General features: G+C 50.7%; 1 protein-coding gene across 2 annotated transcripts; it reads left to right on the top strand.

Annotated features, from left to right (window-relative positions):
- Positions 1–118: 118 nt before the first annotated feature.
- Positions 119–16,406, top strand: ABHD16A (abhydrolase domain containing 16A). 2 transcript variants are annotated; one of them, XM_023188874.2, is made up of 20 exons: positions 119–407; positions 1,419–1,475; positions 2,209–2,275; positions 2,521–2,607; positions 6,815–6,900; positions 9,938–10,011; positions 10,227–10,349; positions 11,434–11,548; positions 11,673–11,774; positions 12,748–12,811; positions 13,218–13,267; positions 13,642–13,765; positions 14,243–14,347; positions 14,577–14,640; positions 15,060–15,116; positions 15,262–15,324; positions 15,460–15,536; positions 15,620–15,718; positions 15,816–15,862; positions 16,064–16,406. In XM_023188874.2, exons 1-20 carry the CDS (start codon positions 147–149, stop codon positions 16,145–16,147), a joined length of 1,806 nt encoding a protein of 601 aa, XP_023044642.1. In that variant the 5' UTR covers positions 119–146; the 3' UTR covers positions 16,148–16,406. The 2 variants fall into 2 exon arrangements, with proteins under 2 accessions (XP_023044642.1, XP_023044643.1); XM_023188875.2 differs by lacking the exon at positions 119–407 and adding an exon at positions 488–943.
- The last annotated feature ends 4,644 nt before the right edge of the window (positions 16,407–21,050 follow it).

Raw genomic sequence — 21,050 nt, 5'->3', positions numbered from 1 at the left:
TCTACCAATAATGAGACAGAAAAAAATTACTGAGCTATGCCTGGGAATTTTCTGATTCTCCGCGTTCCTAAATCTTCCACTAGTTTCGGACCACTGCTGCACCCGTAGCCCCAACTGCGCGAAACTCTTCTCAGGAAGCACTGAAAATGTCGCAACTCGCCCGGAGGCGGAGCCGGTACGGGCTGACGTCAAGGGCACACAACACCTCAGAGGCAGGGAGGGCGGGGCCGGCAGGGGGACTTGCTGCTGGAAGAGCAGCGGCCCAAGCCAGGGCCATGGCGAAGCTGCTGAGCTGCGTCCTAGGCCCCCGGCTGTACAAAATCTACCGGGAGAGGGACTCTGAAAGGGCCCCGGCCAGCGTCCCTGAAACGCCAACGGCAGTCACTGCCCCCCATTCCAGCTCCTGGGTGAGTCGAGTTCCTCCCCGCCGAGGAACGTGGTACAGTCCAAACCCTTTACGGCCTTTGCTCCTTAGAAGTGCCCATAATGGGAAATAAGGGGAGCCTGCTTGTCAAGCCAGTTATCCGCAAAGTCTGCGCTCTGTGTGCTTCCTGAGTTAAAGTCACGCCTACGGACTGGCCGCCTCCTTTCTTTTTCTCTCTTTACCGCTTTCTCATTCCGACTGCCACTCCTTGCTCTTTCCTCTCCGCGTCCCCCCACCCTGTCTGTCGTGGTTCGTGCCAGTCCTAGTTGAGTCTTAAGTCCCGGGAAAGAGACCCTGCGCGGACTGGGGAGCCGTTGAATTTTGCCGTCGGACTCCCAATTTCCTCTTTCGCAGTGCCTCTTCGTGCCTCCCCCGGCTCCGTTTTTATCTTCCCTTTACCCTTGCCTTGAATTTCAGAATGACTTTTACAGATCCTGTATCCGTAGGTCCTCCCCTCAACCCCCGCCCAACCTAGCCTGGAGACCCGAGTCATTGTATTCTGGAGAGCGGGCGGTGGTGGTAGGCTGTTCTAAATATTATCTTCCTTTTTATCAGTTGTCTCACTTTGTGTTACTGTCTCCTACAAACTGCCCGCTCCTACCCACATTCTCTTCTTAGTCAACTACTCTTATTTCTGATGCTTTTCTTTCCTTCCTAGATTGTCTTGGTGTCTTTCTTCTCAAACTAACCCTTCTCCCCATATGCACGCGCCTGCAATCCATTTTAAACTAGACTGTGGAAAAGGAGCAAAAATCGTCCAATGCTGCTTTCACTTTTGCTTCCAAATCCAGCTCCCTGTGTTTGTTCCCATGGTCGGGGGTGGGAAATTAGGTTCAGGGTGAGGGTGAGGAAGAGCGTTTTCTGTGGGGGCCGGGGATGTCTCAAGAGATAGTCAAGGAGAGTAGAACCGGAGGACACACAGCAGAGCTTCTGAAAGGGAAGGAAAAGGACCTGCCAATGGCAGGGTCCTTAAGGAGGCCATCTGTTTTGGCAGGATACCTACTATCAGCCCCGTGCCCTGGAGAAACATGCTGACAGCATCCTGGCACTGGTATGTCTACCCTGGCATCTGGGACTCTCTGCATCTTTCAGACCCACCTGTCCTCTTGAACTTAGCCTTCCCTAGCTTGGGAGCAACAGTGCCCCTGGGGTTGGGGGATGCTCTGGGCTCTGCAGCAGACCTCTCCAACACAGACACACAGACACACTCAAAGTGTACATACTTGGCACTCCCCTTTGGTATGTAGCACTGCTTTCTCTGGGGGCAGCCTGAACCATAAGGAAAACATGTTTACTCTTGGGACCATCTGCAGGTGCTAAGTCCTGCAGTTCCCCAGTGACCTGTCCTCCCTGGCAACTAACCTCTTTGGCTGCAGGGACAGCTGTTCGTTCTGGCACAGTTCCTGTGGTGACGTCTGCGCATCTCTTGGGGACCAGGTCAGGGGCTGTCTTGAGCAGGGCCAATTGAAAAGGCTTGATTAACTTGAGTAGACAGAGAGACTGCCTTTAAATGTGATGGAATTATGCCTGGAGATGGAAGACATAATTCTTCCATAATTCCAGAGGAAGAAAATAGAACCTGTACCTAGTTTTCCCAGCCTCCATTACACTGACACACTACTTTTCAACAAATACTGAGCATCTACTGTATTCATGGTGTCATACACCAAATATGATATGATATCCCTCAGGTTGTCCATCTTGCTCAGAGTATAGGCCTGGAATGGCAGGCGTGTGTGTGTGTGTGTGTGTATTGATTGCCTGTCCCTGTCTCTCTGCTGCAGGCTTCAGTATTCTGGTCCATCTCTTATTACTCCTCTCCCTTCGCCTTCTTCTACTTGTACAGGAAAGGTCAGTGTGGTTTCAAAGGTGGTGGGGTAGCAAATGGGCAGGTTGTTGGCAGAGGAGCCAGCTCCCTAAAGAGGAGAGGGGACCTGTGAGGATGGCTTGGCTTCCTTCTTCCATCAGGCATCTTCTTCCTCTTAGGGTATGGCTGTTCCAAACAGGGAGTGTGGGGTGGAGGTTGGGGCTGAACTGGGAAGAGGAGCTGAGGAACACTGCGGAGAGGGTCTCACATTGTCCCTCTCCCTTCCCAGGTTACTTGAGTTTGTCCAAAGTGGTGCCGTTTTCTCACTATGCTGGGACATTGCTGCTACTTCTGGCAGGCGTGGCCTGCCTCCGAGGTAGGTGGAGAGGAAACCTGGTTTGAATCTTACCTGTCACTGTCAGTGGGTACATATTAAGTACCTTGTGCAAATACAGTTTAGCGATGGGCCCTGGGAAGGAATCATTGAGAATGGTTTAAGGCATGATCTTTTCCTTAAAAGACTTGGGTTATAAATATGAAAACAAAAAGGTTTGCTTTTTTTTTTTTTAAGAGAGAGGGTCTCACCATGTTGTTTAGGCTGGTCTCAAACTCCTGAACTCAAAGTGATCCTCCCACCTCAGCCTCCCGAAGTACTGGGATTGTAGATGTGAGCCACTATGCCTGGCTGCTATTATCTAGAAAAGATGCATATACCCTACAACAATTCTATATATGTATACACACTAGGGAAACTCCTCCACATGTATAAACAATATATATGTACAAGAATACAGCATATAACATTGTTTGTGATAATCCTAAGCTGGAAACAATTCCAGTGGCTACCAATAGTAGGATGGATAAAATATGTTCTGTGCAGCTGGGTGCGGTGGCTCACGCCTATAATCCTAGTACTTTGGGAGGCAGAGGCCGGTGGATCACGAGGTCAGGAGTTCGAGACCAGCCTGACCAACATGGTAAAACCCCGTCTCTACTAAAAATGCAAAAATTAGCTGGGCGTGGTGGCACGTGCCTGTAATCCCAGCTACTCAGGAGGCTGAGGCAGGAGAATAGCTTGAACCTGGGAGGCAAAGATTGCAGTGAAACGAGATTGCACTACTGCACTCCATCTTGGGTGACAGAGCAAGAGTTCGTCTCAAAAAAAAAAAGAAAAAAAGTTCTGTGCAATAGCCATGCAACAGAACACTATATAGCAATGCAAATGAACAAACTATAGCTACACTCATCAACGCAGATGAAGCCAGGTATGGTGGCTCATGCCTGTAATCCTAGCAGTTTGGTAGGCTGAGGCGGACAGATCACCAGAGGTCAGGAATTCAAGACCCGCCTGTCCAACATGGTGGAACCACATCTCTGCTAAACATACGAAAAAAAAATTAGCTAGCTATGGTGGTGAGCACCTGTAATCCCAGCTATTCGGGAGGCTGAGGCAGTAGAATTGCTTGAACCTGAGAGGCAGAGGTTGCAGTGAGCCAAGATTGAGCTACTGCACTGCATCCTGGGCAACAGAGCAAGGCTCCATCTCAGAAAAAAATAAAATACAAAAAATTAACTGGGCATGGTGGCACATGCCTGTAGTCTTAATGGCTTGGGAGGCTAAGGCATGAGAATTGCTTGAACCTGGGAGGCAGAGGTTGCAGTGAGCCAAGATAGCACCACTGCACTTCAGCCTGGGTGACAGAGCGAGACTCCGTCTCCAGAAAAAAGCAATGCAGATGAATTTCTGAAATGTTGTGTTAAATAGAAGAAACTAACCACAAAATAATGTATGCAGTATGTTTTCATTTATATAAAATTCAAAAGGGATGCACATGTTTGAGGTAGAACACCAAAGACAACAAGGGCATGGTTTTCTTAAAAGTTCGGAGAGTGATTACCTGGTGGGGAGTACAGAATAGGGGAGACCCCTGCTGAAAGGTGACTGTGTTCTCTTTGTTGACCTAGGTGATAGTCACATGAATGTTTGCTTTGTATTGTTTAAACTGAATATATGTTTTATGTACATATGTTATATCTCGCAGTTTAAAAAAATAAAGAGGCAGAACAGATCACCTACCCCTAGTGGGTACATAAGATGACAACCAGGGCCGGGCGCGGTGGCTCAAGCCTGTAATCCCAGCACTTTGGGAGGCCGAGACGGGCAAATCACGAGGTCAGGAGATCGAGACCATCCTGGCTAACACTGTGAAACCCCGTCTCTACTAAAAAATACAAAAAACTAGCGGGGCGAGGTGGCGGGCGCCTGTAGTCCCAGCTACTTGGGAGGCTGAGGCAGGAGAATGGCGTAAACCCAGGAGGCGGAGCTTGCAGTGAGCTGAGATCCGGCCACTGCACTCCAGGCCAGGCGACAGAGCGAGACTCCGTCTTAAAAAAAAAAAAAAAAAAAAAAAGAGGGAAACCGGGGGGGGGGGAAGGGTTGGAATATGGGGGGGGGGGGGGGGGGGTCAGGGCTGGATGGCCGCAGTTGGGTCCAGGACCTTCTGCCTGAGGTGCTCTGCCCCCTGATCTCTGCAGGGCTGGGCTCTCTCCTCAGAGAGGCCTTCCCTGACCACCTTGTCTAAAAGTAGCTCCCACTGCTCAGTTTTGTCTTAATTTTTTATTTTATTTATTTTTAATTTAGAAAAAATACAGAAAAAATTAGCTATGCGTGGTGGTGGGCGCTTGTAATCCCAGCTACTTGGAAGGCTGTGGCAGGAAAATCACATGAACCAGGGAGACGGAGGTTGTGGTGAGCCGAGATCACACCATTGCACTCCAGCCTGGGCAACAAGAGTGGAACTCTATCTCAAAAAAAAAAAAAAAAAAAAAGGGCCGGGCGCGGTAGCTCAAGCCTGTAATCCCAGCACTTTGGGAGGCCAAGACGGGTGGATCACAAGGTCAGGAGATCGAGACCATCCTGGCTAACCCGGTGAAACCCCGTCTCTACTAAAAAATACAAAAAACTAGCCGGGCGAGGTGGCAGGCGCCTATAGTCCCAGCTACTCGGGAGGCTGAGGCAGGAGAATGGCGTGAACCCGAAAGGCGGAGCTTGCAGTGAGCTGAGATCTGGCCACTGCACTCCAGTTTGGGCGACAGAGTGAGACTCCGTCTCAAAAAAAAAAAAAAGGAAAAAGGAAAAATACAGAAAAGTCCATAGAACAAAATATAAAAGGCTTTTTAAATTTTTTAATATATAGTTTTGTGATTTTTTTTTTTATATACAGTTTTGTGATAGTTGCTTTAAATGCTTTCTGTCAATAAAATACTAAAGCACCACAGTTACGGTTGGAGTTCCCATTGGAATCCTTTCAGTCCTATCTTCCTCTTTCCTCAGAAGTAATAATTGTCATTTGGTGTGGGGTTTTGTTTTTTTTTTTTTCTGGCACATACCTTTATGAAACATACACCTTATTTCCTCAAGTCTAAGCTGCTATCAATTGTAAAATGAATACTAATTTCAGAGTTTTCAAGGGTTAAAAAATATACATCTTAGAATCTATGAAATATGCTATCTATAAGCAGTATGTATTATTTTGCACATTTTACAGTTTTAGCATAAACGTTATCACTCCATACAAATCATTCTGCAGCACACGTCATTCTCTCATCATATCGTTTTGGGGGACTACCATTGATGACACATAAAGTTCTAGTTCATTCCTGTTGTATTTTCTTTGTAGCATTTATCCCTCTCTGAAATGTTCTTGTTTATTGTCTTCTGGCTGTACCCCACCCCAACCAGAATGCCAGCTCTCTGAGAGCCAGGAGCTGTGTATCTCATTTCCTGCTGAGTCTCCTGTGTGTAGAATGGTGCCTGCCTGGCACACGACACCTGCCAGGTCAGTGAGGAGAGAAGTTAGGGTTCGAGGCGCCTCCGCAGTGAAAGGAGAGTGGATGCGATCACTGGGCGTGTAAGTGAAAAGAGAGAAGAGAGAGTCAGTACTGAGAGTTGCTTCTGCTTCAGAGAGGAAAGCAGAAAGGAGGCAGGAGAGGAACTGTTCAGGAATTGGAAGGAGTCAAGGATGGGCCCAGGAAGCAGAGGCAGGAAGAATCTTGAGGGACAGGAAGAATGCTGAGTGGTACAGTTGAAGAGAATGAGGATGGAAGAGTCAGGGATTCAGTGAGGAAGTAATTACGGGCAGGAGTTGGAGACTATGAAACCAGATGGCAAGGGGCTAGAATATACAGAAAAGAGGCAGAAAGCAAGCATTGGAGAAGAGAAATTTGATTTTTCACAAGGGAGAATAGTACTATAAGACAGTGTTTAATAGTGTCATATAATAGGTTATATGACAGTGTTTAAAGACTGAGGAAAATGAACATTCTGAAAGATGGTAGGTTAAGGATCATCTGTAGAGACACAAACTGCAGAAGCTATGGAGAAGAAGCATCCTGTAGCCAGTTGCTGGATTTGGAGGAAGAGGGTTGGCTCAGGTCTATTTCTCCACATCCTATGCCCTCAGTTCCTTTTTCTTTCACTTCTTTCAGGGCCTTCTCTTAGCCCATTTCCAATTGTTTTCCTAAAACCTAGGCATTCGGCTTTCCAGTTTTCCTAGCACTGTTTCTTATCCTTTTTCTACCAGGCATTGGCCGCTGGACCAACCCCCAGTACCGGCAGTTCATCACCATCTTGGAAGCAACGCATCGGAACCAGTCTTCAGAAAACAAGGTGAGAGGCTCTAGGAAAAGTGCCACACAGGTGCCCGATAGCAGCTTCCTCAGTTGTCCCTCAGAGCACTGGACACTGGCTTCTGCAGGAAGAGGAGGTGTGTTTTACCACCTGCCACACTGGGTGTTTGCTTGCACATTGCTATGTCTCTTCTCCCCACCATTAGTGAACTGTCCACCTGAGAAGTTTTTCTTCCCTACCACTTCTAATGGAATATTCTGCTAGAACAATCTTCCCTCTCCCTCACCTGCAAGAACTGGCTAAACTAGAAACATTCCACAATGTTTCTTTTTTCTTTTCTTTTTCTTTTTTTTTTTTTTTGAGATGGAGTTTTGCTCTTGTTGCCCAGGCTGGAATGCAATGGCACGATCTCAGCTCACTGCAACCTCCGCCTCCCGGGTTCAAGTGATTCTCCTGTCTCAGCCTCCTGAGTAGTTAGGATTACAGGCACGTGGTGCCCACGCCCACTAATTTTTGTATTTTTAGTAGAGACGGGGTTTCACCATATTGGCCAGGCTGGTCTCGAACTCATGACCTCAGGCGATTTGCCTGCCCGGCCTCCCAAAGTGCTGGTATTAAGAGGTGTGAGCCACCACGCCTGGCCTCTTTTTTTTTTTTTTTTTTTTTTTCCTTTGAGACAGAGTCTCACTCTGTTACTCAGGCCAAAGTGCAGTGGTACAATCTGTTTACTACAACATCCACCTCCCGGGTTCAAACGATTCTCATGCGTCAGCCTCCTGAGTAGCTGGAATTACAGGCGCGCACCACCATGCCCAGCTAATTTTTGTATTTTTAGTAGAGACAGGGTTTCACCATGTTGGCCAGGCTAGTCTTGAATTCCTGACCTCAGATGATCTGCCCGCCTTGGCCTTCCAGAGTGCTGGGATTACAGGTGTGAGCCACTGTGCCTGGCCCACAGTGTTTCTTTTTTTTTCTTTTGAGATGGAGTTTCGCTCTTGTTGCCCAGGCTGGAGTGCAATGGCATGATTCCAGCTCACTGCAACCTCTGCCTCCTGGGTTCAAGCGATTCTCCTGCCTCAGCCTCCCAAGTAGCTGGGATTATAAGCATGCACCACCACACCCGGCTAATTTTGTATTTTTAGTAGAAATGGGGTTTCGCCATGTTGGTGAGGCTGGTCTCAAACTCCTGACCTCAGGTGATCCACCTGCCTTGGCCTCCCAAAGTGCTTGGATTAGAGGCGTGAGCCACTGCACCCAGCCCACAATGTTTTTTAGAAGGTAGTTTTCTCTGTATCACAGCAGCTCAGTTCTATAAATGTTTATTTTTGTTGTATACACTGAATACCATGTTATCCTTGTTTGTGGATGGGACAAGGTGGACAGGTATGTCCACTCCTGTGCCTGGGAGTACAGCATGGTGCCAGGAGGGAGAAAAGCTAGGGCTCAGTGTCTTGGGAATTGTGCCAGGCCAGCTGGTGCTGGACTGTGATTATCTTTGAGGATGGGCTTTGGGGCCCCATAAAGCTCTTTTCTGTTATGGGAGGTTTCTGGGATCAAACAGCTATGACCACCGTCATTGCATTCCTGGCTATTCCACACTATTTATGGAGCTGTGTAATGATGCCTTGTACTATGCTACTGGCTGAGGCATTTGGCACACACCTTTCTGATCCTCACAACAGCTGAGTGAGGTAGCATTATTACCCTTATTTGTAAATTTGAGAAAACAGAGGCAAAAAGAGGTTAAGTGACCCATTCAGAGTCATAGAGCAAGAAAGTGGCTAAGTCCAGATTTGAGAGCAGGTCTGAGCAAAGCCTGCCTGAAATTTGCTTTTATTCATCTTGTTTTGCCATTTACCTTTTTGTATAATTTTTCTATTGCTCTCTGTTATTCAAATTATTTTTGAAGTGTCAAAAAATTTCTGTGCAGAAAATAAAAACCCTCAAAATAGAGTGCTGGGAGCTCAGGGGACAATACAGTCAAGTATTAAGACACAGCTAGGCCAGGCACGGTGGCTCACGCCTGTAATCCCAGCACTTTGGGAGGCCAAGGCGGGTGGATCACGAGGTCAGGAGATCGAGACCATCCTGGCTAACACGGTGAAACCCCATCTCTGCTAAAGATACAAAAATTAGCCAGGCATGGCAGTGGGCGCCTGTAGTCCCAGCTACTTGGGAGGCTGAAGCAGGAGAATGGCATGAACCCAGGAGGCAGAGCTTGCAGTGAGCCCAGATGGCGCCACTGCACTCCAGCCTGGATGACAGAGCGAGACTCGTCTCAAAAAAAAAAAAAAAAAAAAAGACGCAGCTCCCACTGTCCTCAAAAAACACGTGGAGCTGGCGAGGTGGTTCATGCCTACAATCCCAGCACTTTTGGAAGCCGAGGCAGGAGGATCGCTTCAGCCCAGGAGTTCGAGACCAGCCTGGGCAACATAGTAAGACCTTGTCTCTAAAGAAAATTTTAAAAATTAGCTGGGCATGGTAGCACATGTCTGTAGTCCCAGCTACTCCAGAGGCTGAGGTAGGGGATCACTTGGGCCTGGGAGTTTGAGGCTGCAGTGAGGGCTAAGTAGGAGCATCACTTGGGCCTGGGATTTTGAGGCCGCAGCCTCCTCTCTGTCTCACTCAACCTTGGGTCTGTCGGTGTCATCTGCTGGGAGATTTCTAAACCTCTAAGATAGTACCCCATAAGGGACCCAGGTGGGGAATAGACCGTGACCAGCCAGCGGCCCCCTTCTACCCCATCACTCAAAAGCACTAGCACCTTCAGCCACTTCTCCTGGGGGTGGGTCAGGCTTAGTTTTTTAGAAAAGAAGAGTGTTAGGTTCCTAGCTTGGAAGAGGGCAGACAGGCCAGTCCTGATACCTGATGGGGCATACCATCTCGCCTGATTTTCTGGTCCCATTAGAATTTTCCATCTGAGAATTGGGAGGGTGTTGACCTCTGCTTGGTTTTCCCATGATGTATGGGGATCAGACCCCTGGATAACAAAGGTGTTGTTGAGGGTGGGTAGGAGGGCCTCCCCTGAGTTCTCAACACCCCTTTTCCTCCCCTTTTACTCTCGTGTCCACTGCAGAGGCAGCTTGCCAAGTACAACTTTGACTTCCGGAGCTGGCCAGTCGACTTCCACTGGGAAGAACCCAGCAGCCGGTGAGGACCCAGTTCTTTTGCTCTATCCCTCCCCTTGGAACCATTCCAGATAATCCCTGCCCTGCCCTGTCCCCCCACCTCCATGCCCTCTCAGGTCACAGTGCCTGCCTTCCAGTGCCATTATGTCGTTCCTAGTCCCCCACTGTTCTCCAGATCTCAGACGTCCAACTTGTTGCTCCTGACCCCATCCTTCCCTGCATCTTTCCCTTCCTCAGGAAGGAGTCTCGAGGGGGCCCTTCCCGCCGGGGTGTGGCCCTGCTTCGCCCAGAGCCCCTGCACCGGGGAACAGCAGACACCCTCCTCAACCGTGTTAAGAAGCTGCCTTGTCAGATCACCAGGTGGGAAATGGCAGGGAGGAGAGGCCTGCTGGGGTGGAGGGGCCATTTCAGGAGGGCTCTGGGAGTGGATGCTCCATTGTAAAATAGCTGTCACTCATTGGGCCTAGTGTCGTATGGTTTGTGTAAATCATTTATGGCAAAGTCATTTTTATCCACATTTATGTTTGAAGAAAAGAGGCTCAGAGAGGTCTGGAGTCTCAAAGGTAGTAAGTGAAGAACTGGGATATGAACAAAAGCTCCTTCAGTGAGGCTGAGAAGGAGCAGTGGCGGTGGGGTGGGGGTGGGGAGGACACACACCTATAGCTAGGGCAGGCTCTGGTGGCATCTGTGTACCCATCGTGGCCCCTCTGCCCGGTTGTTATTCCACCTTGGCTCTGGGCCCCTGTGCGCCTCTGTGTCTGCACCTGTGATGAACCTGCCCTGCAAGGTTGCTGAGGAGATTAAGTAAGGTAACATGTTCTGAAGGGCTCCTGCCTTGCCTGGGTGCTTGAGAGCACGTGGTAAATCCCAAATAAAGCTCAGTCGTGGGTACTGATGATGTCAGAAGGAATGGAAATAACCACCTATATCTTACAATGGAACAGACACTGGGAATTTTCTATTGCTGGGAGTTAGGAGGCAGCTTCTAGAATACCAAGGAACAGGGTGGACTTAGTGGTTGGTCGTTGACAGTGTGCTAATTGGTCAGGAAGGGAAGCCATATTTGAGGTTTTGAATTACAACCATCATGTTTTAAAGTATTATTTATTTGGGGACCTTTAATATGTTGTACTTAGATTTTAAGAAATCATAATCTGATAACTTCGCATTTATTATGTATAGAAAGTACATCATAAAACTCTCAGAATTCTGTACATACAGGATATGTGTGTACTGAGCCACAATATAAAATACTTATCTTACAAAGGTTGCACTAAGAAAAGTCTGAAAAACATCAGCCTGGTACATATTTCATTAAGGCTTGAAATAGGAAAGTAAAGCTGTGAAAGTCAGAGGTGAAGCAGGCCTTATAGTCTGTGAGTGTCCCCAGCACAGTTCCCACGCCTCACCAGGGTTGGGGTTTGTTAACCTGTGTTCCCCACAGCTACCTGGTGGCGCACACCCTGGGGCGCCGGATGCTGTATCCAGGCTCTGTGTACCTGCTCCAGAAGGCCCTCATGCCTGTGCTGCTGCAGGGCCAGGCCCGACTGGTGGAAGAGGTGAGGCTTCCCTGTCCGCCCATCCCCTACAGCCCTCCCCTCCCACCCCCACCTCCCCTGCCCCACCCTTGTGATGTGGCCTTCTGCCCCTTGGCAACCTGGCCATTGCATCTCCCCTACTCAGTGTAATGGGCGCCGGGCAAAGCTGCTGGCCTGTGATGGCAATGAGATTGACACCATGTTTGTGGACCGGCGGGGGACAGCTGAGCCCCAGGGACAGAAGCTGGTAAGAGGGAGCAGGGAGCCCAGAGGTGGGGTGAGTGTGAGGAAGGCAGTAGAGGTCTGGGGACCCCAATGCTATAGCATCTCCCTGGAGGAACCACTACTGGGATAATCCCATCTCCTAGCTCCACCCTAAAGACCTTGTGATGTAGTGAAACCCTGTGATAGAGAAACAGATGAAGTAGGAGAGACGTTCAAGAACCAGAAACTAATATTAATAGTTACCACTTTGACAGCACTTCACACTTACATATATTTCTCATAGTATATATGAAGCATATATATTTAATTCTCACAACAATCCCGTGAGATAGTTACTGCTTATGTTAGCCCATTTTATAGGAGATGAAACTGAAGCACAGAAAACCTTTCCTGGACCTCACAGTAAGTAGTAGAGCTGGTATTTGGACCCACGCAGACTGGCTTCAAAGTCTCCTGCCTCCATGAAGCAGCCGTGGAAAGAGCACTAAGCCAGGAATCTAGGGAGCTGGGTTCTAGTCCTGGCTCTGCCCATCTGCTATGAGAGTTCATGCAAATCCCACCACCCGTGGGCTTCAGCTTGGGGCGCCATGGCATTACAGTTATCTGACCGTAAGACTGGAGCTCAGAGAGGGATAGGGAGAGCAGTCAGCATACCACACAATAGCAATGGTCACAGAAGATAACAGACCCGAAAACTAGAAAGGAAAAACCTCTCCATAGTCCCTTTCCTGAGAGAGACCCAGCTGGTAATCTTCCAAGGAAAAGTGGACATGGCTGGGTGGTCAAGCAGTTCAGCCTCTGAGGAGTATTTGTAATCCCTTTGCTTCTCCTCTTATGGACCCCGTGGAATGAGAAGCTTCCATTCCCCTTGGAGAAAACAGAGACCTGCCCTTTCCTCTTCCCTGCAAAGCTCTTCATGGGCTGCCCTCCTTGCCCAAAGGGAGTTTTTCAGTCCCAACTTGGACCCCAGCCCTTCCTTCCTGCCTCCTTCCTAGGTGATCTGCTGTGAGGGGAATGCTGGGTTTTACGAGGTGGGCTGCATCTCCACGCCCCTGGAAGGTAGGATGGTGACTCAGCCTCCTTGTCTCTGCTGTTTGAAGGGAATGTCCCTGCCTCCCACACTGATCTGACCTCCCCTGGCCTCCACTTTCTCTGGGTGAGGTTTTGAGTCTCTCAGCTTTAGGGAAAAGTCCACTTGCCATTTGCTTTGATAACCTTACATCCCTCCCCTGGCCTGTGTCCCTAATTATGCTTTTCATTCTGTTCCATTCCCCTACCACACACCCCACACCGTCACACGCCTCTCCCTGTACTGCCTCAGAACCTTTGGTGTCATCTCCTATTCTGGGAAGGCTTGCAGTGATTTGCCTGTAAGCTGGGGAGTACTTCTGCTCTTCCTTCCCCCAGGGATGGAGAAAGGGGTGTGGGCCATAAGGTCTCAGTTCCTCCTCCCCCTGTGTTACAGCTGGATATTCAGTCCTGGGCTGGAATCATCCAGGCTTTGCTGGAAGCACGGTGAGACCATCTCAGGAATCCCTTCCTTTTCCTGAATTATGTCTGTTTCCCTCTGGTCAGCCATTGGAGGGAGGAGAGGGGCTGTGGATTTCTTGAAGGGCCTCCTACTCACCTGAGAGCTGGGGGCGAGGAGGTTGTGAAGGCAGAATTGGGAGCCATGCCCCCATCCCCACAGTGGGGGGCTGGTGGGAGAGATGGAGGTGGATCTCATTGTACACATCTGTCTTCTGGAAAGAACAACCTCTCCTACCATCCCTTCCTTCTACACCTTCTCTGTCTGTCATAGGTGGCTGCAGGAGGGGTCCACGTTGGGAGGGACAGGTGAGCTGGCCTTTGGTGCTGACACAATCCTGACTTTGCCCTTCTTCCTCTAGGGGGTGCCATTCCCGCAGAATGAGGCCAATGCCATGGATGTAGTGGTCCAGTTTGCCATCCACCGCCTGGGCTTCCAGCCCCAGGACATCATCATCTATGCCTGGTCCATCGGTGGCTTCACTGGTACCAGCCTCCCTCCCATCCCCCTACTTTAGACAGATTCAGGACCACCCAGCCCTACCCAGGAGAGGTGGGGAAATGCACTAGTGGGCCTGGGGTGGGGTGGAGGCTCAAGGAAGAAGAGAGAGGAAGTACAATCTCTGAGTGGGCCTGGAAGAAGCTATCGTATTTGTATACACTTCACCTTTCCTTCCCCTCTTGTGCCCAGTCATTAAAAGGAAAAGCAGACCCAGGTCCTGGGTGGGGAGATCACGGAAAGTGAATGTTTCCTGCCTGTTATCTTCAGTGCACTGTCTCCAGTGTTCTATCCCCATCCTCTCCAGACAGTTCCCTGACCAAGTGAAGTAGGTTAAGAAAAAAAACAAGGAATAACATAGGGGGAATGGGGTTGGCCTACAGGGTAAGTGGGATGAGAGCATGGGTGGTAAGGAGAAAGGAGCCTTTCTCAGTTCTTACTTTTCTTCCCTGCCCTCGTACCAGCCACGTGGGCCGCCATGTCCTACCCAGATGTTAGTGCCGTGATCCTGGATGCCTCCTTTGATGACCTGGTGCCCTTGGCCTTGAAGGTCATGCCAGACAGCTGGAGTGAGTGCATCTCCTGGGCCTGCCCTTCCTGGGAAGGGGTGGTCTGGAACTGGGAACTGTTCTGAGATGGTTCCCTTTTCCTTGGGTGGGGTGTATGTCACCCCATTGTTGGAAGCAGGAGGACTCCTTTGTCTGGGGGCCTCAGTTTTCTTTCTCCGTGAACAGTGAGGACTTTTATGTTGGGCAAAGGCTTTGTCTCTGCCATCCCTTCACCTTTATCCCACTCTAGAGGGCCTGGTGACCAGGACCGTGAGGCAGCATCTCAATCTAAACAACGCAGAGCAGCTGTGCAGGTGAGCACCGGCCAGCATCCAGCATCGAACACCTGCCCCCTAAACAGCTCTACTGGGCACTTAAACGCTGAAACCAGTACTAAAGTGCAAGTTGGTAAAAGGCCACTGGCTGACATCCCAAGTGACCCTGCCACCACCTAAACTGGCCTCAACTGGCCCTCCCAGGTCCCCTGGGACTCTGGACCACCTCAGGATCTGGTAACCAAAGGGTTAAGGCCTGGCACAGCAGGGGTCTCCCAGCAGGGCCAGACTGAACCATGCCCATTCTTAAATATTCCCTCTCACCCCTGAGTGAAGGGCTTGGTCACAGACTGTGCTGTAGAAGGGGATAAGAATGCTTCCAGTGCGGGGATGGGGGTGGGCCAGTTGTCACCCGTCTCCCTCTGAGCTCTCCCTTCCCACTGCTCTGTTCTCTGAAGATACCTGGGTCCTGTACTGCTGATCCGGAGAACCAAGGATGAGATCATCACTACCACGTGAGTGCTTGGGAAGGTCGGCCCTCGCCAATCCCAGAGATGGCCAGGAATTTTCCCCTCCCACCTCTGCTCACCAGAAACCCGGGTATCTAGACCTTTCCTCCTAACCTCCAGCCCCTCCAGGGTACATTCTTCTCACTCCTAGGGTTCCTGAGGACATCATGTCCAACCGAGGCAATGACCTCCTGCTGAAGCTCCTGCAGCATCGGTGAGAGGGTGTGTGCGTGCTGGGGGCAGTGTACACACACACATACTGACACCAGCACAGGGAAGGAGGCAGAAAGGCTCAGGGATGGTGAATGAAAAAAATCAGCCCTGACCTGTCCTGGCGCTTCCTCTGTAGGTATCCCAGGGTGATGGCAGAGGAGGGTCTTCAAGTGGTGAGGCAGTGGTTGGAGGCCTCCTCACAGCTGGAGGAAGGTGAGAAGGGATCCAGTGAGGCTTGGGGTGGGGGCCCAGCAAGGTCAGGTTGCTGACTGGCTGTCATCTCTCTCCCTGACCAGCCTCAATTTACAGCCGATGGGAGGTGGAAGAGGACTGGTGTCTGTCTGTCCTCCGCTCCTACCAGGCAGAACACGGGCCTGACTTCCCCTGGAGCGTGGGTAAGGAGCTCCTGGGGCAGGAAAGGGGGTGGGAAGAGCCTAGGAAGGGGATGAATACCCACATGTGTGGCCTGTTTTGAGCACCTCCTCTCCGCAGGGGAGGACATGAGTGCAGATGGACGGCGGCAGCTGGCTTTGTTTCTGGTGAGCTAAGGAGTGGGAAGTGGGAAGGGTTCTTGAATGGCCAGGGCTCACATAAGGGGACTGGGAATACCCTATAGCATTGGAAGTGGCAGCTTTTGTAGAGTGGGTGGTGGGTGCAGAGGCGAAGGGTGGGGAGGGAGTCCAGTGGTTGCCCCTCCCTACAGTGCTCTGTACCCCACCTGTCCCACCTCCTTTCCTCAGGCTCGGAAGCATCTGCACAACTTTGAGGCCACTCACTGCACCCCACTCCCAGCCCAGAACTTCCAGATGCCCTGGCACCTCTAGGGACTACACTGGGACTCATTATGGAAGAATGGGGTGAGAGGAGACATGAAGAAAGACCCTCTTATTTGTGATTCTCTTTGTTCATGTTGCTGTTTATAGTTTGTGGAAAGTGGGGGGGGCCATCCCTCTTCTCACCACTGTTCCTCTTGCACGTTTCCCCTCATTCATGTGGCTATACTTAACCTTCTCCAACATACATCTTGCATTACATGAATGAATTATTCCTAATAATTAATAAAAAGATATTTTTTCTACTATCTGGCTAATTATATCACTTCTCAAGTGTCCAGGGAGCCAGGGGCAGGTAATGAGGAGAGCAGAGGCCCCAAAGAGGCTTTGGGAAACCCTAACCCTAGACAGCTCATCTAACCCTTTCCATCTCTGTGTCCTCCTAGGCCTTCAGCCCCTAACCTGAGCTATCTTCAGGCAGCGGGTCCCCAAACCTCCCCCTTCCCTGGTGTGCCTACTGTTACCACAACTGTGCAGCCTCCCTGGCCCGTCCCGCCTCCTTCCTCAGTTCTTCCTGCATACAACCGCCCCAGGAGCCTATGGTTGGCCCCTCCTGCTTATGGCCCATGAGCTTTCTAGGATCCAATTTCACCTACCCAGTGCTTCTGTTGGTTTCCAGGTTCAACCTGCATGATGTTACTAGCAGTGCCCCCAGTTTTCCTTGCTCACCTCTTGTTATCTTCATGAGGAGTAAGGAAGGGCCTGCTCCCCATGTCTTATGCAGCAAACCCTGCACACCCACCTTGCCATGTCATCAAGTCTCTGTCCTCATAGCCTTTTTGCAGTTCAGCAAACACAGGCCCTGCCAGGGCCTGAGGGCCAGGTGCCAAGGACTCATGTCTTCTCAGAGCCATACTTTGCCTTTTGGACAGCTCTGTTAGAAGCAGCAGCTTAGGCTGTACCTGAGGACATTGGCTCCCCATAACTTCCATCTATCTCTAATCTTTGGACCTTGTGGAACACAGTGAATGAGTCCCTCTTCCACTGGTTTGTTGCCTGGTTTTTTTTTTTTTTTGAGACGAAGTCTCACTCTGTCGCCCAGGCTGGAGTGCAGTGGCACAATCTCAGCTCACTGCAACCTCTGCCTCCCAGGTTCAAGCGATCTTCCTGCCTCAGCCCCACTAGTAGTAGCTGGGATTACAGGCATGCGCCACCATGCCTGTCTAATTTTTGTATATTTAGTAAAGACGAGGTTTCACGATGTTGGCCAGGCTGGTCTCAAACTCCTAACCTCAGGTGATCCGCCCAGGTGATCCGCCCGCCTCGGCCTCCCAAAGTGCTGGGATTACAGGCGTGAGCCACTGCGCCTGGCCGATGGCCACTTTTTCATTTGGAAACTTCTCTTTTCCAGATGAAAGACCCCAAGGCTTATCACCCTGAGTCCATTGTGGTTTTGTTTTGTTTTGTTGCGGGTGGTTTTTTGTTTGTTTTTTGAGATGGATTCTCTGTCGCCCAGGCTGGAGTGCAGTGGCACGATCTCGGCTCATTGCAACCTCTGTCTCCCAGGTTCAAGCGATTCTCCTGTCTCAGCCTCCCAAGCATCTGGGATTACAGGTGTGCGCCACCATGCACAGCTAATTTTTCGTATTTTAGTAGAGATTTCACCATGTTGCCCAGGCTGGTCTCAAACTCCTGAGCTCAGGCAATCCACCCGCCTCAGCCAAGTCCATTGTTTTGAGCAAGATGCTTAACATGGGCAACAATGTTCTGATGTCCTAGATAGAGTCTCTGGCTAAATTTCTGTGTCTTCTCCAAACCCAGTGCATGAAGCTCATCTGTAACCCCCAGGGCAGAGGCTGTGTGTGCCTCCATTAGCACTGCAACTCCTTAAGGGAAGGTATACTGAGTCTCCACTGGAAGTGGAGATCTGAGAATCGAGTGATGTGATGCCTGAAATTTGGAGTTAGAAGAGGGAGGTGACCACAGCTCCATAATGCTCCACCATTAGTGAACAGGTGGACAGCTGATACTGGTGCCCTCTCCTCTGTCCCATTCCAGGGGGCAAATGATGGGAAGTGTGGAACATGAAGCTCTGGAGCCAGCTGCACAATTCTGAATCCCGCCCTCCCAGATCCAACAAAACAGTTAATCCCCTGGAAATCAAATTTTTGTTCAGCTAAGGGAAGCTCCTTAAATGCAAATAGGAGCTGGGCATGGTGGCTGACATCTGTAATCCCAGCATTTTGGGAGGCTAGGGCAGGAGGATCACTTGAGCCTAAAAGTTCAAGACTGGAAAGGGCAACATAGGGAGACTCCATCGCTACAAAAAATTAAAAAATTAGCCAGGCATGGTGGCATGCGCCCATGGACCCAGACACTCTGGAGGCTGAGGTAAGAGGATCGCTTGGTTGAGGATCACAGTAGGTTGAGGCTGCAGTGACCTGTGATGGTGCCACTGGACTCCAGCTTAGGTGACAAGAGTGAGACTCTGTCTCAAAAAAAAAAAAAAAAACACCAAAAGGGTGCCTAGTCTCACCTCCCTTACCTTGGGGACAAAGGACACCCCTCTCTGGGCATGGCCATTAGGGACTCTGCTGAACTGCCCCTACTGCCACTTTCCCCCATCTTCCTGCGTGTAATTGTAGAGAACAGTGGATGCCCTGAGGGGCCCTTAGATACCAGAAATTGGGTAGGGAAAGGGAGGCTCAACATGTGAATTCTGAACCCCCCACCCAGGGGCCTCAGCCTACTTCAGATTACTCGTTATGCAATAAGGTTCAGAGCAGCTGTGTTTGTTTTCAGAACCAATCCCCACCCAGGGGTGGGACCAGGCCCCTGTCCACTCCTCACCCTATACAGCAAAGTTCCGGCAGTTCCAGGGGATGATCAGCAGAGATGCGGACGCCTACAGTTGCTGGGGCGCTGGACCCTTCTATACTGGACACAGGGTGAGGCCTGAAAGTCCAGGCACCCTGAGGAGCTGGGCAAACTAGGAGAGAAGATGGCGCTGGGAGAAAGGAAAGTTACACCCTGGACGGGCAACCTGTGAAGAAGTCGCTCCTGGCTGGGCCAAAAAGCCTCATCCTACGCCTTCTCATTGACCTAAGCTCCACCCTGAATGCCTCCAGTGTGAGGTGCTGGACTGGCTCTGGGCTGCCTGCTTGGGTTGAGGGTTTGCTCCTAGGAGAGGCATGTGTTTCTCGCAGGACTATCACAAGCGAGTGAGGGCTCCTGAGGTGGAGGGCCCGAGAGGGTGGGGAGCTCAGGCGTCAGCGATAGCCAGATTTCGTCCATCCATCCGTCCATCCATCCATCCATCCATCCAGTCAACAAGCCATACCGGATTCTTCAGGAATCCAGTCATTCATTTATATTTAGGTTAAAGACCCTCTTTTCTGGTTCCTCTCTAGAACGCAGTCTCGAGCCGCTCCCGGAGCAGACCAAGGCCCTCTCCCGGCCGGGTCATCTACAGCCCCGCCCCGATTTGCCTCGCTCCATTCCCCTAACCTTGGCGTTCTGTCGCCAGGCCCCGCCTTCTTTGTTTCGTCACTCGGTTGCTTACCTTAACTCTAGGTAGGAGCTCTCAGCAAGGATACTGACCTCTGCTGCTGTTGCCATGGCGACTATTTCAACTCCCCGCCTCTTCACCCCAGGAAAACCTTCGCGGAACCCGTCACCATGGAAACGAACTCTACGGACTCTTAGCACGCATTGGGCTGGCCCTGCCGCGTCGACAGGGGAGGAGCAAAACGCAACAAAAACGGGATTAATTCCTGAGAGGCCGCGCCCCCTCCGAAGAAGGCCCCACCCTGTCCCGGCCTCACCCCTCCTCGAAATACTAATTCGAGGACATACTCCGCGAATACTGGGGGAGTGTCTTGCCCCCCGGTTCCCTCAAGGCCCACGGTCGCTTGAATTCCACAGGAAGTCCTCCCGGACTTCTCAGGGTGATCCCCTCCGGAAGCCCAGCCTCAGCCTCGCAAAGCCTCTAGTCGTTGACCTTTTCGTTGCGATTATATTCGAGAGGGAGCTTCAGAGGGCGTCATGAGTTTCCCCTGTGCTTCCCCTTTGCCCTTTGCCCTCTTCGCTTCAAGAGGAGCCTTGGCTCTCTGATTCTTTTTATTATTTTATTATTATTTTTTTTTTTTTGAGGCGGAGTCTTGCTCCGTCTTTATATTTAGGTTAAAGACCCTCTCTCTGGTTCCTCTCTAGAACGCAGTCTCGAGCCGCTCCCGGAACAGACCAAGGCCCTCTCCCGGCCGGGTTACTACAGCCCCGCCCCTCATTTGCCTCGCTCCATTCCCCTAACCAGGCTGGAGTGCAATGGCGCGATCTCGGCTCACTGCAACCTCCTCCTCCCGGGTTCCAGCGATTCTTCTGCCTCAGCTTCCTGAGTAGCCGGGACTACAGGCGCGCGCCACCACTCCCGGCTAATTTTTATATGTTTAGTAGAGACAGAGTTTCACCATATTTTCTAGGATGATCTCGATCTCTCTCTCTCTCTTTTTTTTTTTTTTTTTGAGATGGAGTTTCTCTCTTGTTGCCCAGGCTGGAGTGTAATGGTACGATCTCGGCTCACTGCAACGTCCACTTCCCGGGTTCAAGCAATTCTCCTGCCTCAGCCTCCTGAGTAGCTGGGATTACAGGCGCATGCCACCACGCCGGCTAATTTTTTGTATTTTTAGTAGAGACGGGGTTTCACCATGTTGTGCCAGGCTGCTCTTGAATTCCTGACGTCAGGCGATCCACCCGCCTCAGCCTCCCAAAGTGTTGGGATTACAGACGTGAGCCACTGCGCCCGGCATGATCTCTTGACCTTGTGATCCGCCCGCCTTGGCCTCCCAAAGTGCTAGGATTGCAGGCGTGAGCCACCACGCCTGGCCCTTTGATTCTTTTTGTCTATCACTCTGTGCACTCATTCATTCAAGACATTTATGTAGGTGCCCGGCATTCC

The sequence above is a fragment of the Piliocolobus tephrosceles genome, chromosome 5 (assembly GCF_002776525.5).
Source record: "Piliocolobus tephrosceles isolate RC106 chromosome 5, ASM277652v3, whole genome shotgun sequence".
NCBI classification, from domain to species: domain Eukaryota; kingdom Metazoa; phylum Chordata; class Mammalia; order Primates; family Cercopithecidae; genus Piliocolobus; species Piliocolobus tephrosceles.
The sequence above is the reverse complement of the archived record's forward strand: the minus strand, read 5'-3'. Positions and strand labels throughout refer to the sequence as shown.